The sequence below is a fragment of the Tachypleus tridentatus genome, chromosome 9, assembly GCF_004210375.1.
Source record: "Tachypleus tridentatus isolate NWPU-2018 chromosome 9, ASM421037v1, whole genome shotgun sequence".
NCBI classification, from domain to species: domain Eukaryota; kingdom Metazoa; phylum Arthropoda; class Merostomata; order Xiphosura; family Limulidae; genus Tachypleus; species Tachypleus tridentatus.
This window is the reverse complement of record NC_134833.1, coordinates 155259159-155279012: the sequence shown is the minus strand read 5'-3', so window position 1 is coordinate 155279012 and position 19854 is coordinate 155259159. Positions and strand designations below refer to the sequence as shown.

The 19854-nt window shown below is 31.7% G+C and overlaps 1 protein-coding gene across 1 annotated transcript in view; it reads left to right on the top strand.

Annotated features, from left to right (window-relative positions):
- LOC143226721 (WD repeat-containing protein 26-like) overlaps nt 1-19854 on the top strand; it is a 54845-nt gene that overhangs the window by 9007 nt on the left and 25984 nt on the right. Inside the window, exons 2-7 of the mRNA XM_076458082.1 lie at nt 2231-2330; nt 8646-8708; nt 13940-14076; nt 17900-17997; nt 18698-18851; nt 19213-19351. Of these exons, the coding sequence (XP_076314197.1) occupies nt 2231-2330; nt 8646-8708; nt 13940-14076; nt 17900-17997; nt 18698-18851; nt 19213-19351 (691 nt within the window). The remainder of the gene's footprint in view (nt 1-2230; nt 2331-8645; nt 8709-13939; nt 14077-17899; nt 17998-18697; nt 18852-19212; nt 19352-19854) is intronic.

The window sequence follows — 19854 nt, the reverse complement described above, 5'->3', positions numbered from 1 at the left end:
ATACCCTTGGTAGCCATTTCTTACCAATATGACTACTGTGATACTGATCATTTATGTCCTGTCAGGACCTTCAAGTGTTATACTGACTCATTTCAAGGTACAAGGAACAGCTTGTTCATTCAATTGGATCCTTCTATTTTTCTGTGACTTATCTTCCATAACCCTAACAAGGTAACTTTGCAGACTGATTCACACGATCTATAATGGATTATTGTTACAGGAGAGGAATCTTTTGCAAGTCACATTTCATCAGATTTGCCATTAGCCATCCTGTCAAACTGTCCTCTAGAAGAAGTCATGTGGACTAATGCTTTATTATCTCATTACTTACATCATCAGACAGTTTTCTCTTCTGAGGGTTTTAACTTCCCATATAGTAATTTTAACCACACCTGTTAGAATTTAACCAGAGTATTTTCCTCAGTCAAATATTCTATTCAACCTTTGATATAGGAACTAAGTTCCAGGTGAAAAGCATGTCTCTTTTGGATTTTGTGTACTTTGCCCACACTTGTACCATTTTAACCTTGATGCACTCGTGTTCTATACAGAAGCTTTTTACATGAATCTTGTCCACTTGTTCTGGTGTGTGATTCTAGCTATTTTATCAGCACATGTTTTAAACATTATCATAAAGTGAAAATGTGTTTCCATTAATACTTATCTCCACATCCTCTGCTGGTACAGCAGTAAGTCAAGGATTTACAATGCTAAAATAAGGGTTTCAATTCTCCTTGGTGGACTCAGCAGATAGCCTGATGTGGCTTTACTCCAATTAATACACTCACTTACCTCCACTTACACTCTCCTATCCTGCCTTCTCACTAAGAGCTGGTTTATATTTTGAACAGGTGATTACATTATCTAAATGAAGTGTTTATATATACTACTATATAAAGACTGCAGAAAGTATTTTTAGTGCTTATACAGGAAAAGATTTGAAACCCTGGAGACTGAGAAGCAGCTATAGCATCAGTGGAGGTATTATTGGAAATATATTTTTAGTTTAGGAACATGTTAATTTTGCTTAGCTACATGAGATTTAATATACAACTACAGTTGTTAGAAGACCCACAGATAGTTTGGTAACAGGGAGTACGTTTTTCAAATAATATAACCGAGTTTTGAGATGAAAGGGATAATTATTCTTGGTCAAGGCTCTGGTTAACAGTTTTTATATATTTTTGGAGGCCTGCAAGTTTGTTCAATATTACTGTTAGGGTATCCAGTAAATCTAAAGCTGGTCGTAATTTGTTTCAGTTTGTTAAATAGTCCTTGTTGCCGGTTTTTTATAACTTGGTTAAATGGACATTACTCAAATAGGTTTCCATTTATTTGCAAGTTGCCTGTGTATAAAAATTGTTTGTCAAGAAGTAGAAGTTATTATGCATAAAATATTGTTTGTCAAGAAGTTGAAGTTAGTACGTGTAAAATATTGTTTGTCGAGAAGAAGTTATTACGTGTAAAATATTGTTTGTCACATTATTACAAGTAAACATGGAGGTTTTGGTAGTTGTTAAAAATATTAAATCATTGATCATTTTAAGCTTCAAATATCAAATGAAAATTAAGTTTTTTAAAACATTTTGTACACGTAAAGTTGAAAGTACGAAGCCACCTTTGAAAGTAAGCAGGATTTTATAAAAGTTACAAATTTCACAATGCCTATGAAATTCTTTTATTAACCTGTTGTTAGCATTATATGGAAAAACAGCAAAAACAAAACATATTACATTTCCCTTAGTTAAATATTTATTCATTAAGCAATGCAGGTTGGGTTTAACAATAGGTCATTATTATTTTATGTTTAAGCTAACTGTTAACTGAAACATTAGGTTGCCATTGTTTCTTCATACAGAGTGCTTTAAAAGTTTTCAAACTTTATTCAGTCATCCTTTTGATGGTTTTGGTCCCACTTTCTTAAAATAAGTATTATTTATGAAGTATTTTAAATACCTGTTTCAACTGTAAGGGTATTTTGTGATTTCCATGAAGATGTCAATTTGTCAATGTTTAAAAACTAACTGTAGTGATAAGGCAAAGCCCAAACTTTGTGGACGTCCACTAATATATTGTAACATTATTTCTTATGTTCTAGAAAAATGTTTTATATTTCTTGTCAGTAATTAAAGTAGTTTTTCCAATTTTTTTAGCTTGCATCTCTGTGAAATTAAGTTTTGTAATGTGCATATTTGTATTGACACATGAAACTGTTGATTTTTTCCAACAGCCTGACTACTGAACGGTTAATTGAAGAATCAGGAAGCTGTCTCGACCATCCACTAACAGAAAAGTTTCAGACACATGTGATGAACGGGGAATGGTTAAAGGTATTCACAACTGTCAACAATAAGTAGGAACAGTGTATTTTTGTGTCTGTCATTATTGTTAACTTACAATGTAAAGTTTCAATTTCTTTCTGAATATTTTGCTTTCTCTCTCTTTTTTAGAAATGCTACTTATCTCTCTGCCCAACAGGCAGCTATTACCTGTACACACTGTTATAGCTGTTCATTATGCAGAAAGATGATTATTTATGTAAGACATCTCTTCAGCTAATGAAAATAATAATTTGTTTTTTATAAATGGAAAATGTTCATTTTGAACTCATAGCAGTTATGGAGTTGTGATGTTTGTGCTGTTAGTTCTTTCAGTTATGGAGTTGTGATGTTTGTACTGTTAGTTCTTTCAGTTACGGAGTTGTGATGTTTGTACTGTTAGTTCTTTCAGTTACGGATTTGTGATGTTTGTACTGTTAGTTCTTTCAGTTACGGATTTGTGATGTTTGTACTGTTAGTTCTTTCAGTTACGGAAATACAAGAGAATTTATTTCATAGAAAATATCACAATTTTTAGTTTCAAGTTATTCTCTTTCTAATGATATTAGTACATTTTAAAACCCAAATTAACTATTGGTATACAAATATATATTTTGTGTTTGTATAATATTTATGATCTGTTAATATATTTGTTTGAAGAGAAGTTGTAACTTTGTTTGAAACAGTTGGGATAACTTCAGGAATGTTTAGTACCATACAACTGAAAGACAACACTGGGCCTATTGGTCCATCAGACTGTCCCATCCATTAAATTAAACTTTAAAGAAAGAAATAGAACAACCCTTATCATTCAAGTTTTTATCAAGTGTCCTCTTAAAATCCTATAAATTGACTGATTCTACTACACCTGAAGGCAATCCATTCCATAAACTAACCATCCTGTTACAAAAATAAAATTGTCTTAGATGAAGATGATTCACACCTTGTCAAAATGTATATTTGTGTCACCAAGTCCTACCATTTTCACCACTAAGTACGAAAAAGAAATGATACATCATCACTGCCAATTCCCTTAACAATCTTAAACATTTAAATCGGATCACCTACAACTCTATTTTCACTTAAAGAAACAATTTTGGTATGTCCTTATATAACAACCTTTCTATCCTAAGTATCATTCCAGTGGTCTTTCTGTGAACCATTTCCAGTAGTTCAATGTCCTACCTAAGGTAAGACACCAAACACTGAAGACAGTACTACAATGAAATAATAGACTTGTATTCAATATTTCTGTTGATAAAACTTAAAACCCTATTTACTCTACCAATAGCAACATCACATTTGTTGAATGTGTGTTTTTCATGTAGGGAAGTTTATATAAGTGATTTAATGAAGTGGATATGTACTGTTTCATCTTTATTTATCAGTGTATTCATCTGCATGTACAGTTTCATATCATTATTACATTGTTATATATATTGTTTCACTTTATCTTTACCAACACATCTTATTTTACTGAATACAAGTTTAAAGAAGTTATAATTTCATTGTATAGGTCACTAGTTAGGCCTGTTTGAGATATTTTCAATTTTGGACTCATTTCTTTAGGAAAGGTACTGAATTGTTTTGAAGGACTCAGAGAAAGGCTGATAAGGTTGTCATGTCAGAACAGATAAAGATTCGTGAACTTGTCTTTTTGTTAAAGAGACTTGATTGAGATGTTTGATAAGGTTGTCATGTTGGAACAGATAAAGATTCGTGAACTTGTCTTTTTGTTAAAGAGACTTGATTGAGGTGTTTGATAAGGTTGTCATGTCAGAACAGATAAAGATTCGTGAACTTGTCTTTTTGTTAAAGAGACTTGATTGAGGTGTTTGATAAGGTTGTCATGTCAGAACAGATAAAGATTCGTGAACTTGTCTTTTTGTTAAAGAGACTTGATTGAGGTGTTTGATAAGGTTGTCATGTTGGAACAGATAAAGATTCGTGAACTTGTGTTTTTGTTAAAGAGACTTGATTGAGGTGTTTGATAAGGTTGTCATGTTGGAACAGATAAAGATTCGTGAACTTGTCTTTTTGTTAAAGAGACTTGATTGAGGTGTTTGATAAGGCTGTCATGTCAGAACAGATAAAGTTTCGTGAACTTGTCTTTTTGTTAAAGAGACTTGATTGAGGTGTTTGATAAGGCTGTCATGTCAGAACAGATAAAGTTTCGTGAACTTGTCTTTTTGTTAAAGAGACTTGATTGAGGTGTTTGATAAGGCTGTCATGTCAGAACAGATAAAGATTCGTGAACTTGTGTTTTTGTTAAAGAGACTTGATTGAGGTGTTTGATAAGGTTGTCATGTCAGGACAGATAAAGATTCGTGAACTTGTCTTTTTGTTAAAGAGACTTGATTGAGGTGTTCACAATTTTTAAGAGTGTTGATGAACAATCTGTTCTTACTTTTGTACTTAATGTGAAAATGATAGACACACACTTTAACAGGTTGGTTGATCTTTGGAACAGGTTGTCTTCAGATGTGGTTGATACATTAAATGTAAAGGATTTTAAGAAGAACCAAATAAGTATTTGAATGATATGAACTGGCGACAAATGTTTTAAGTGGATGAGACTGTCTGTATGAACCAGTAGGTTACATGTACTTAAATGTAATATTATATATAGTGTTTCATCTTATTACATTTACCAATAGATATGTACTGTTTCATCTTATATGTTTACGTTGCTTCTTTTGGCCTTCATATTCAGGTGCAGGTGGATGAATTGGGTCTGTCCTTGGATAACATTGCTGTATCCACTGGTCAACCCATCCCATCATGGCTTCTTAGTCCCCAGATGTGGCCTTTCTTTAAGTTATCAGAGAAAAGCAGACACTCCCGATTGAAAATACTCTCTGTTATTTGCTGAACATCTTTCGAACCATCCTTCCATTCATACATTTCATAACGTGTGAAAAACTGATATTCCCGTAAAATTTTGTTTAGTTTGGCGAATAAACTACATTATACCATTCTAGAACTAGACATTGGGTTCATAATTATTGGAATTTAGCCAGCTAAAAATTTACTTCCCGCAATTTATCGCTGTCTCCATCGTTATCTGCTTGGTCATCATGGCGAACAGGAAACAACTGTCCAGTGATTTAAAAACCTGAATTATTGTAAAATACAAGTCTTGTGTGCCTCTTTCCAGTATTGCTATGCAACCTAATGTACCGAAATCTACTGTTCAAAGCATAATTGCCAAGTTTAAGCTTACAGGATCAACTGCTAACCTCCCTCGTTCCAGACGCCCCACCAAAATTCCAGAGAGAACCAAGAGGAAGGTTCTCAGAGAAGTTAGTAAGAACCCTTGTTTAACACGTAATGACACAAAGAAACTGGTAAGGGAAACTGGGGTTAAAGTAAGCACCTCTACAGTTACGAATATGTTGCGCTCTTCTGTGTTCAAAGCATGCCGTTCTCGTAGAACTCCATATTTAAAGCCTGTTCATTTATAAGCACAATTGAGGTATGCAAGAAAGCGTGTAGATAAACCCTTTACCTATTGGAAGAGTATTCTTTGGTCAGACGAGACTACATTTGAGCTTTTTGGCCTCAGTGATGTACGCTATATTTTCCATAAGACGGGGGAACAAAATCTTCCAAAGAACACCTTCCCTACAGTTAAACATGGAGGTGGCTCGATCATGCTATGGGGTTCCTTTAGCTCTTCTGGTGTAGGCAGCCTTCACCGCGTCAACAGAATCATGTAAAAAGAAGAGTACGTTGATATATTAGGCACTTATATCAAGAATGATGCTCGGAACGTGTGGCTTGGGCGTCGTTGGATCTTCCAACACGACAATGACCCTAAGCACTCATTGAAATATGTGCAATCGTGGTTGCAGAGGAATCATTTCAGTGTTCTGGAGTGGCTATCGCAGTCACCCGATCTCAATCCAATTGAAAACGTTTGGCATGAGTGGAAGACCAGGGTTCATCAGCATCATCTGAAAAACTTGCTAGAGTTGGAAGCCTTCTGTAAAGAATAATGGAAGATAATACCAGTCGAGTACTGTCAAACAATCATGGAGGGCTATGAGGAGAGTTTGCGCCAAGTAATTCACCTGAAAGGCTACACAACTGACCATTAAAGTAGACACACGAACACTTTCTGCCCCTCCTATGTTTGGTTATTTGTTTATAAACAGTTTATGTGTCGTTTAATTTAGATAAAAATATATGTAGATGTGTGTTAGTATAATATTTGTAATACACCATACATCTATTAGCCTAATCATGATACTTTTTAAGTTATGAGCAAAAAGCTACTCGGGATGCAGGGGTACGAACACTTTCTGTTGTAACTGTATCTGCTTTAGCACTATCACCACTGTGCCTGTTCCATACATGGACTATGGTCTTGTATTCAAGTCTCAGCTGACTGCCAGTAGGCAGTCAACTTGGAATTAGCAACATGAAAACAAGCTTTTCCAAATAAAACCCTATATTTGACTTTGGCTGCTTTGTTTTTGTCAGGATCGGAAAGAGGACATTGTTCTAACTAGACTACGCATTGGTCACAGTATTTTAACTCATTGTTTTCTTTTATCTAAAACTGATGCACCAGTGTGTTGTCTGTGTAACATTCTGGTCACAATAAGCCACATTTTACTTTCTTGCCGTTATGATTCTCAACGACAGCACCATTTTAAACATGTCTTGTCCCATAGTTTTTCTATAACGTTAGACAGTGTTATTGGTGATGGGTTATGTTTACCTATAGATATGGAGTTTCATTTTGTTATGTTTACCTATAGATAGGGGCTGTTTCATTTTGTTACGTTTACCTATAGATATGGGCTGTTTCATTTTGTTACGTTTAGCTGTAGATATGGGCTGTTTCGTTGTGTTACGTTTAGCTGTAGATATGGGCTGTTTCGTTTTGTTACGTTTAGCTGTAGATATGGGCTGTTTCGTTTTGTTACGTTTAGCTGTAGATATGGGCTGTTTCGTTGTGTTACGTTTAGCTGTAGATATGGACTGTTTCGTTTTGTTACTTTTACCTATAGATATGGACTGTTTCGTTTTGTTACGTTCAGCTTTAGATATGGACTGTTTCGTTTTGTTACCTATGGATATGTACCATTTCATCTCATCATAACGTTTACCTATGGATGCTGTTATGTATTATACTTTATCTTGGATGAGCCTCAGTTTATTACATTTTGTATCAAAATGTCAAATAGCCTGAAACTGAATTAACTAGTAATCAAATTAAGAAATTAATTGAATGTTAATGTGTATCAAATTTATGATGTTTGCCAATAAGATTGATACACACAATTTTCTTTCTTAACAAAAACATATTTTAATATAGAAACAACAAAACAACTTATGATAACAGTTATTACATATAATAAGTTATATACAAATGTTTTATAAACTGATAAACAATACTGAGTGTCATATCTGGTCTGGAACTAAATATTTCATTGGTGGTTCACAATGAGTGAAGTAATTCTGTGTTGATACACAAGTACATTTCACTTGATGGAAAGCTAGTTAGCTCTATATTTGGCTGACTTCATACTGTTTACATGAAAGATATCTCATGTCTTTGTAGAGATACTAATGTCTGAAGCTAATTATCTGAAGTTAGATGGTTTGTAATGTTCAAAATCTGTAAATGTTTCTGGTGAAATAGTTTTCCGATTAAAAAGCGTTTGTCATAGTTACAGCTTCTAAGGTTTAGAGTATACATTGTATGTAACTTTAGCAAATCAGTAATATTGAAATGTCTTTTGGCTCATCAATTTATAAGCATTTAGAGTGAGGTTGGCAACATTATTCAAAGATATGGTAGTGCTTTTGTAAACATGTATTGTTAATTCTTACACTCAAGAATTTTCTACAAATTCACTTAATGGGTGGAACTTTTGCAATACACATGTAACAGTATAAGTTACATGCATTTCTAAATGTATATTAAAATGAAATAAACATAGATATCAAAATAAAAATGTAACAGTAAATCCATTACAATATATTTTTTCATGTATTATTACGTTTATCTAACGATATGTATTGTTTTTCATCTTATCATTACATTTAGTTAAGGATTTGTACTATTTTTTCTTATCAAAGGATATGTATGTTACTATATTATGTTACAAATGTGAATGCTGCAATATTTATTTAATATTAATTTACTTAAATTATTTTTATGCATGCAGTTAGAGACTATGCGACTTTTTTTTTCAAATACAAAAAAAAATTCAAAAACCTTTTTTAAATTGTAATAAAGCCACCTGGTGGTTTAATCATCTTATTGACAGATATTCTGCTACTTTGAAAAATTTAAGGGTTTTTTAATTACAGGCTGAATCAGACCTTGAGGAATTAAAGTCTTTGATCGATGAAGATGTACCTTATGCTATTGCAGTAAGTTTTTGTTCGGTTTTTTAATTCAGTCATTTTACATGTGTGGTAAATATTTTGAAAAATGGTTGTCTTACAAACTTGATCCATTCAGGAGCTGGCTGTTTCATTTTACACTGTACGAGTTGTGTAGCTGGTAGCTGTTTGGCTGTAACTACATACACTGTGGCAGTCTCTCAAATCTTCTTTGTGAGTTAAAACAAATTGTCTGCTTTTTGCATTTTATTAGCTTCTGTTGTTTGGCACATTATTTAATTAAATAAAAATAATTGAATGCACAACTACAATTAATATAAAAACATAGGATTAAATCTCATCAACAGTTGACAGAAAAAGATAAAATAACTTGTTTTTCATGTTCATTTTTCATTGATATGGCTTGTTACAGTCAGGTGGTCAAGGCATTCGACTCATAATCCGAGGGTTGGGGTTAAAATTCCTGTTGCACCAAACATGCTTGTCCTTTCAGCCATGGGGACATTGTAAAGTGATAGTTAGTCCCATTATTCTTTGATGAAAGAAAAGCTCAAAAGTTAACAATGGGTGATGATGACTAGCTGCTTTCCATCTAGTCTTACACTGCTAAATTAGGGACAGCTAGTACAGATAGCCCTCGTGTAGCTTTGCTCGAAATTAAAAAGCAAATTTTATTCATTTATTATTATCATAGAAGTACCCAAAATATCAAAATAGGTAACTCATTAGTTTATTTAAAGTTAGATTAGGTAAAATAAACAATAATAATAAAAAAATATTTCTTGAGGCATGTATAAGAGCAACTCAGTGGCGCTCATAGATAATGTAGTTGAATAGCGTAACATGAGCTGCATGTTTCCCAACTGATTTACAATTTATAATGGCACAAACAACAGTTAGATGAAGTTCAAAGGGTAATAAAATAAAACAGTTTAGTTACAAATAGATTTATCCTGTTAAGAGTTTAAAGCTACTGAGTTTTGCACAACATCTGAGGTCATTTTAGAAATAAAAGTAGGGTAATTCAGATTTATTTTGAAGGTGTTACAAGATGGGTGTCTCTATTTCGTCACTTATTCGTACTTCCGTTCTCTTCACCTGTATTGTGGATCATGGTGTAGGAACTTGAAGATTAATTTGGTTCTTCTGTTCATGTTTTCCCTCAATGATTATCTATTTTACCAAGGATGTTATTGTGGTTCTTGTTGGATTGGTTTTGAGTGAGATAATCATCTTTACCATACCAATAATTCAGATGATAGTTTACACATGTCCTGTGCTATCATATGTTCCATTCACAGAACAGGGGTGTGCAAGGATTCCCTCCAGTCTACTGAAGTGGAGGTGAAAATGGTATGGTCTTCACTTCTGCCTATACATAAATGTTAGTTCCTGGTAGCTGGATTTTGGATTGTAGTTGAGTTATTGATTATACGATCCTCATCCAAGTCTTGCATGATTGTTGATTTCCAGAGACTGAGTTTTGGATGCAGTGTATGCTGCTGTGCACACTGGCTGCTCCACATCTACAGATACATCTACATTGACATACTATGTGAGATTGAGTTTCTGTATCATGGTTTGGATTTTGATGACGAGAAACCTACTTGAAATAAAAATGTATCTCAGAATGGCTGGTATGGATATTAACACTTATTGGTAAGCATAGAACAACATTTTGACCTTTCTAGGTCATCTTCAGGTTGATGAAGCAAAATTAGACTAGCTTTAAATAACTTCTTAGACTGCCCAGTAAATTCCCTTTAGTTGACCTGAAGATGACCTAGGAAAGTCAAAACGTTTTTCTCTCCTGTATCTTAAAAAGTAAAGATTGAGTTCAAACAACACTTTAAAACCTTTACTAGTGACTGCTAAGTCTTTACATGTATAAAGATGTACAAAAAACACTTTTATTAGACTTACAAAGAAAAGAAAATCTCCTCAAAATGGCCCATTTCTTCATATTATTCTCTTGCTAGTCTAAAATTAAAACAGCTTGGTATATTGCACCCAAATCTTCTAAAGAATCTATTTATATAAAGCACAACAATCTGCCCTGTTGCTTTGTCCCTTAATTAATTACTTCTAGGCTACTGGGTCATTTCATCCAAACTTTATAGGATGATGATATAGAACAAGGGGCATGTTATTGGGGGATTTACAACCCCCCTCCACCCTTCATTATTGCTGTTATTGAGCATTTATTATCATTGATTTAAGTTAATATTAACTACGTCATAGATTGCACAAAACAAAATATTAAATATATATATATGTATGTATGTATTGTGTATATAAAGCACAAAAATCTTTATCTCTCTGTTTGTCTGTTATCTAACTACTACTACATTGTTAAGCTAATCTAAACCAAATTTTATGGGATGATAGTCTGGAAAAATGGGAATGTTTACAATCAATAACGTCCCATTATCATTATTGTTGTTATTGAGCATTTATTATTGTTGAAGTAATCTAAAGTTAACTACATTCACAGATGGTACCATGTCCTTACACAAACAAAAAACTTAAATTTTCTGTCCCATCAGGAGACATCATTAAGTATTCAGATTTATATTGCTAAACTCAGGAGTTAAATTCCATTCAGTAGACAAAGCACGTAGTCTGATGTGGCTATGACATGAGAAAGCACACATACACTGAATATCCTATGACACAACACATGAATAGTGGAGAGAGGGCACACAAATGTCTTGCATATTGCAGGGTGTGTGCTAGCATTCTCTATGGAGGAATGGAGAGAGAAACATAGCTGCCACTATTACAGTATTATATAAGCTTAGGTAATGATGATACTACAACAGCCTTTATAACACTGATATGAAAAGGTTTTTTTGAGTTATACCCACTTTTTATTTTGATCCATAACCTTACAACTTAATCCAGTAAGTCACTTTTGGTCAGTGACTATCAACCAGTTAAAAACTTGAAACAGTGTGCAAGAGTATTAACTTTCTCCACATGGACTCAGTCAATTTGACTGACTACATGATCTTTTTGTATTCATATTGTCTTTATAGGTTTCATATTACTAACTTTTGATATATTTTGTATATCTTTTCAAAATTTGACAGTCTTTCAGTAAACATTTATAAGCCTTTAACATGCAAAAAAAAAATTATATTTTAATGAAATATTTTAATCAACTAAGAAAATGAGTTGTTCTATAATATACCAAGTATTTGTTATGAAAAGTATTTGTGCAAAGTTATGTTAATGTTGAGATTAAAAATACTTTTATTCAACACAAAAATCTCATATTCCATTTCTGTAATCTCTCAAACCTCCTAGACACATTTCAAACGTTTGTTTTCAGTAAAGTTTTAAATTTTAACTATTCTCTATCGTAACTATATATAATGTTGGCTAATTTGACTGACCTCATACCCCCTCCCCACACATTTGTTGATCCTAAGTAGCTCTAAACTTGTAACAGGATACATCTACTTGTAATTAAATTGTAGTGTTTTATTGCTTCTTTGAACTTTGTTGTACTGCTATCCATGGCAGTAAATTTGTAAATCATTTGGGGAACGTATAGATCATGTTATACTGTCGAATTACATTCCCCACAAGCTACTCTGAGCTGCTCACGTGCATGCCTCATGAAGTATTTTTATTACATTGCTTTTTGTTTATTATACCTAATCTAACGTTAAATAACCTAATGATTTATTTTTACATTTTAGTTACTTCTGTAACGATAAATAAAAAATATACATTAAAAACAAAAAATGCTTATCCAACCTTCTTGTTTCTTGCTGTAAGCTGTTGATGATCCTTAACCTTACACTTGTTATACTAATGATAGTAGTGCATTAAGTTATTTTTATTTAATTAAATAATACACCAAAGAACATAGATTAGTAACGTGTTAAAAAACAGAGAATTGCTCTTAACTCAACATTTTTCAGGCTTTCTAACTATGCAACAGGAGCCATTATAAGATCATCCAGTCTAGTAATTAACTTTCATGCAGTAATGAATCTTGACAGGTGAACTTGACAATATTACATTCAGAAAACTGCATTATATATCATTTGATAGATGAAAACTTTGACTTTCTATTGGATACAGGTAATGTATAATTAAACATAAGAGAGAACTATTAATAAATCCTCTCTTTGAGGATGTGACAAAGAAGTGGTCTTACTTTCTATTGATAGCTCTGTAATCAAACAAAATTGAAGACTATAAAAATTATGGTTTGGCTGAGCAATGACGATCTTTGTTGTGAGTAATTGATGCTTAATATTGTAGTTTCTTGAGTCGGGGATAAAATAGACATGAGAGTACATATATATAAAAATTGTCACTTTAGGGACTTTTTTTTTTTAATATTCCCTTGTCAAATTACCAGCTTAACTTCTTATTGCAATGATTTATTAGCTAAAGGTTCATGCTATACTAATTGTTATAACACAAATTTAATAAAATTTTAAATGTAAAACACTAAATTCTTGTGTCGTGACTAAGAAAGGATAGCCAGAGTGAGAGGGTTAACACCTGGGTGTTGAAAACAGGTAAAAGGAACCATGTCCACTACTTTGTTCTGACCATTGCATGATGTATACCAAGTTTTAAAAATATACATAGTGAGGTTTTAAAACTGAAGCATGTCGACTACTTTGTTCTGACCATCGCATAATGTATACCATGTTTTAAAACTGAAGCATGTCCACTGCTTTGTTCTAACCATTACATAATGTATATCATGTTTTAAATATATACATAGTGAGAACTTGTACAAAACATTTGATGAGGTGGCAGTGAATACTGTAGTAATATGTTATAAAAAATTGTGTAAAAGTTTGTGTTTGGGCCTTCAAGAGTATTAGTTTATAGGCTATCAGTTACAATGTGGGTTTTTGTAGTCCAGAAAGCTTTATAAAATGAGGATTCTCTTTTAATTTTAGATTTAAACCACATGTGTAATTACACATTCACATCTACCAAGTTAAAAGATTGAAGGATTTGAAGGAGATATATTTATATTCTAGGTGAATACACATTCACATCTACCAAGTTAAAAGATTGAAGGATTTGAAGGAGATATATTTATATTCTAGGTGAATACACATTCACATCTACCAAGTTAAAAGATTGAAGGATTTGAAGGAGATATATTTATATTCTAGGTGAATACACATTCACATCTACCAAGTTAAAAGATTGAAGGATTTGAAGGAGATATATTTATATTCTAGGTGAATAAGTTACCAGATTTTTGTTTCTTCTAGGAAATGAAATTTCTTCTTCTTGAACAAAAATATCTAGAGCATTTAGAAACTGGTCATGTACTAGAAGCACTGCAATGTCTGCGTGGTGAAATAACGCCTTTAAAACACAACACTAACCGTGTCCACGAACTTAGCAGGTATGTCGCACTTTATGATGTAGGTATAACTTGCTACTTCTATTAATTGTAGGTTTTATTTGTAATGATTTATGATGTTAAATACTTTATTTTTTGACAGTGTATGAGATAGAATAAACTTCATTAATCTGTATGCTATTTTTAGATTGGATCTGTATAATTGTATTACTTTTGATCTGGAGTTAATAATAGTGATAGTAAAACTGATATAGATTGATTTAGAAATTGTATCTGCTATTAATATTTCTTATTTATGTTTCATTTAACAGTTCTCTCTTATGTTTAATTCTATATTATTTATAACCGATAGAAAACCAATATGTTTTTATTCATCAAATAACATATTACTTTTTTTTTTTAACTGAGAATTCTTCCCACAGGAAACATACTGACAAGACTGAATGAATTTGTAACAGCTCATGCCGTGCAGTTAAAAAGCCAGGAATACTATGATTATTGGTGAACATTTTCTGTTTTTCATGTTATTCTATATTTTTTGGTGCATTATTTAACTAAATAAAAATAGTTTAATGCAATAGTACCATTAATATGAAAAGTTAAGGTTAAGTGTCATTGACAGTCAACTGCAGAAAATATGAATGTCCGAGTAACTACTTTATTTCGTATTTTCATGTTTTTTATGTACTATAAAAATAATTAAAATGTAAGAATAGGAAACTCTTTAAGATAGTTCAAATAATGTAAAATAAATAATAATAAAAATGTTTAATGGGGTATGTACTATAGCAGCTTGGAATAGCTCTTTGGTGATGTAATTCAATTCCACAATGTGAACTGTACATTCTCCAAATGATTTACAACTTATAATGGTGCAAAAAGAAGTTTGGCAAGGTTCAAAGGGCAATAAAACAATAACATGTAAGTATAAATAGAGGTATACTGTTAACAGTTTAAAATTATTTAGGATAAATGAATGTAGTTTTATGTTACAATTTAAAACCAAGTTGTGAACAACCTTATACAGAGATAGGATAGGGAAAATAATACAATATAAAATAGTACTGAAAACAAATGTTTGAAATTTATCTGGGAGGTTTTAGAGATTATGCAAATGAAATTTAAGAATTTTGAGAAGCAAAGTATTTCCGATTTTAACATGAAAATCACTTTGCACTCAGACTAGTAAAAAAATTAAAAAGGACAATATATTCACAAACAAGTCTTTGTTTAGTTTATTTAAAATACTTCACTAAAAAATCTGATTTTTTGTATGTGAAAGACTTGTAATGTTTACTGAAAGTGTGCCAAAGTTTGGGAAGATATACTTGCAATATTAAAAGTTAGTAGTTTCAAACCTATAACTAGTTTAAATGAGTACAAAGGTATCACATGATTTGTCAATTTAGCTAAGTCTCTGTCAAGAATTAACCATCTCACTATAAGTGTTCCTATGGTCAGGGGTCAAAAGGTACGTCATCACGTATATAAACTTACATTCGAAACTTACTGATCTGCTATTTTATGAATGTATGTAAGTTTAATATCACATTGAAGAATATAATTCAAATTTCAGTATTATGTAATAGTAAATTTCTTAATTTAAAAGCAAATATTAAAACAAAATTAATAAATAAGTTTTTGTTTGTTACATGATACATTGAATATAGCTTTGGTTCAGTTTAGATGTTTGTGATGTCCAAATATATAGTCTATAGCTTCTTACAAATTACAACTTCAAATTACTGATATTGAAAAACTAGAATATAAAATGAGAACCTCCTATTTATTCTATTTGCTGAGATATCACTACAAATAGTGACTCAAACACGGTGGCCCTACCTACCTCTTTCCAGTTTTGGAGATACTTAAGTACCCTACTTTTCTTTATAATTTGTGAATATCCAATTGAAAGCTCAGAATGTTCCACTGTTGATTTACTCAGTTTGTAGAAGGTTAGAACTTCCCAAAGCGATGTGGTAAAGGAAAATATTGCCTCAAAACAGTATTTTTTTTACTTAAATACAGTTTAGTATAAACTACAGTGGAATTTTGAAATATTGATAGAGTAATGTATTTTGTTATTTCAAAATGAATATATAAAATTAAAAAAAAATTGCATCCCACACATGAAATTTCACAAGGCTTAGCAAATTAAGACAAGCAAGTAGTTACAAAAGTAGTAAATATGAATAAATGTATAATGTTATGAGATATAAGCTATTTAGAAAAAACATTTTTGGTTACTTGCTATAATGTATGATTATTCTAGAATGATAAAAGCTTAGTGTTTATCCAATGAAACTTTGTTGAATGGATGGCAACTTCCTGTTATACAAGCACAATTGCAGAGGATGACTTTTCAAAAGTCTTGTCTCTAGGTTAGTGTGTGTATGGTGTAGTCAGTTTTTCTTTTAGTATTTAGAGAGTGTGTCATTATTGGTTGATTTATCCTTGTTTCTGTTTGGTAGAGAGACTTCCTGTGGGTTGAACCAATGGTAGCCACAGGTTACTCACCTTAATCAGTGATGATGAGAAAATTCACATGTAGAGAAAAATATAATTTGTTGTTACATAAAAATTTTCCCAACCAAAACGAGCCATTTTTACATATATAGGTTACTCACCTTTAATCCAGAATCTCTGTTTAGTGATTGTTGTAATGTAAGATCATTCTTTAATGTTTGTCTTCCAAATTTGGCTGTGTTTATTGATGATTCTACTTTGTTTTCCCAATCATTCTCCACATTTGTATTTCTACAATAGGCATTTGCCATCCATCAGTTAAGTTTGATCATGAATACTCTGCTCTAACAGTCTATGAAAGAGTAATTTATATCTAGTTCCTAATTTTTTTCTAAGAAGAAAGTGATTGTTAATTATGTGAAGGTTATGAAGATTTTACTTGTGAAATTTAACAATTTTCTGATGGATAAAGAAATCTTTAATATTCAATTGAAATTATTTTGCATGTTGAATTGTCAACATTTTAAAAGAAAGAAATGTACAAGTAAATTATTACTTAAATATTCCTAAAACATAAAACATTTGATATTTGGTTTACTAAAGCTTGTGATGTTTACTGATAGTATGCAAAATTTTGTGAAGATACTTTATGTATAAAAAAATTATAGTTTTAAAACTATAACAAACACAAAGTGAGTTTGAGGTTAGCCCTCCTGGGACTGAACCCATAGTGAGTGAGTTAACAAATCCTGAAAGATGGGATTTTACAGATGGGTGTGGCAGGAGGGGTCTGATTTTCCTTTTGATGCCTTTGGAATAAAACAAAATTAAGGGCTATACAAAATTAGGGTTTGTCTGAGTGATGAAGATTTTGTAGTAATTTGTTATATTTTGTAATTATTGGAGGGGTGGTGAATAAATCTGAGAACATAGAATGCCAATAGAAAAAAATGTCACATTCCTTACACCAGGTGAAATTCAGAAATTTTTTTTAAATATTGCCTTGTAAATGTAAGACCTTATAACTTGTACTGTTAAAAGGTTATGAATATATATCATAGTGATTGTTATAAAATGTAATTTAATCAAGTTTTTAATGTAGGTTGTGACATGCATAGTAAAGTGCAGATAGGGTTAATCTCTGTCTCATTATCTATTGAATAAAATTCAACATAGAGACATTCTTAATGAGGCTGTTAAACTTCCATCCAATAATTTACAAATCTTTAATATGAATTATTTTAAGTAGTTTTGTTTATATATTTTTATCAAGGCTTGATACATACTGTCATTACTAATTTTGTTTAAATGTATCAGTTTTAAAGTTTCATTCTTTGGGGGGTTTGCAATGTTATATTTTATAATCCCTCTGCTACTGTAAGGTGAATTTTATTCTTAGCTACATGATGTGCAGTACGGGTGAAGAGTTGCGAGGAATGTCTCGATGGGATGGGAAAGGTTTGATCTCCAGACAGAAACTCATGGAAAAGTTACAAGGTGAATGTTATTAAATATTTAAAGAACTCCAAAAACTAAGATATATTATGGTATCTTATTGCTTTGGATTGTGTAAACAATGTTGTGCATAAATATTATTAAATTTAATCATTTTTACAGTGGAATAATATTGTTAAACAAAATTTGTCAGGCATCTTATGAAGTGCTGTTCTTTTTAGAAGTATCATAAATATCATGTAACATCTATGCTGTAAAGTATATGATAACAAAGACATGCAGTGTAGTTAGTTTTGCAGATTTTTAAGTATTGTTTACTATTGAAAAATGTCAAAGTTTTAAGACAGCTATTTGTAGGATAATAGACTTCCTCGTGTTTCAGTGTTAGAGATGAAACATCCAGAAATAAGTATTATCCCACGAATAACTGTCTTAAAACTTTATTTTTCATAAGTCTAGGAAGGGGGTGTTTCTTAAAGAACACTGTTTACTTCTGTTCAGCTCACTAGAGGATAATGCCATTTTTATAGTAACAACTGTAAATTCAGCAGAACCCCAAGATAAAACTTTGTCATCATCATTTGGTCTGAACTTACTTGTTGCCATGTTTATTTTATTTTACTTTTTCATAGAGAAAACTGCAAACAATTATGCTATATTATTGCCTCAACATTTTGTTTGTTTTGTAATGTTAAGGGGTGGAAAGTTCAGTAAAATTGATAAAATTATTTTCTTCCTATAGGTTTTCCCTCCAGTTGTGATGTTACCTCAAGGAGGCTTCAAACACTACTTTCACAAGCTCTTGAGCTGCAAACAGATCGCTGCCTCTATCACAATATAAGTTCAACAAACAGCTTGGAGAGCGAGACACTGTTTGTTGATCACTTATGTACAAAGTAAGCTGGAAAACTGTGTAGATAATTACATAGATTAGACAGTCATGTGCCTATTAATTATAGCTGAAAACTGTTTAGATAATTAAATAAAGTTAGTCACTCATAAGTGTGTATTATAACTGAAAACTGTGTTGGTAATAACATACAATTATGGAGTCACGTAAGTGTATATTATTGTTGAAAATCTGTAGATAATTATAAAAAGTTAGGCAGTCATACATATGTTTATTATAACAGAAAACTAAATATTTAGAAAACAGTATTGTTTTGTAGCATATTTTTGTCCATGCTGTTATAATGGTTTTCCTTTTGATAATAATTTTGTTGTACTTCAGTTGTAATCCAGTTTATTTAATTTCAGAGAACAACTTCCTTATGACACTGTCCAAGTTCTCAATGATCATTCTGAAGAAGTCTGGTTCTGCAGGTTCTCTAATGATGGCCAGAAACTAGCTACAGGTTCTAAAGACAGCACAGTTATTATTTGGGATGTTGATCCTGTGAGTAGTCTATTTCAGTTTCTTAATATTTCTTAAGAAAAGAAGCTGAGTTTATTCTATTGATTAATGCAGTGGTCTGTGGATCTGAGGGTCCATGGTTTGCTTCTTGTTGCTAATGAATTACATTATGCACTCTGGGACTGTGAATGCGTTATAAAAGTGATAGTCAGATCTCACCATTTGATTAGGGATATCCCAACAGTTGGCAGTGAATGCAGTGGATTAGCTTCTTTCCCTTTAGTCTATCAGGTCAAGGTTGAGGATAATTAATGTGGATAACCCTTAGGTAGTTTTGTGCATATGTCTGAAACAGATAAACTTTCAGCTAAGTATTAGAGAAAATAAAAGCTTATTGTTTGGAAGTTATTTTTATTGTCGATAATTTGTTTATATTTGATTCTTAACGTGATGGTTTTATAATACTACCTTAAATGTTAGTAATAGTAAAAATATATATTTACAATTAACTTTTTTATTTTTTTAGGGCTTTGTAATTAAATAAA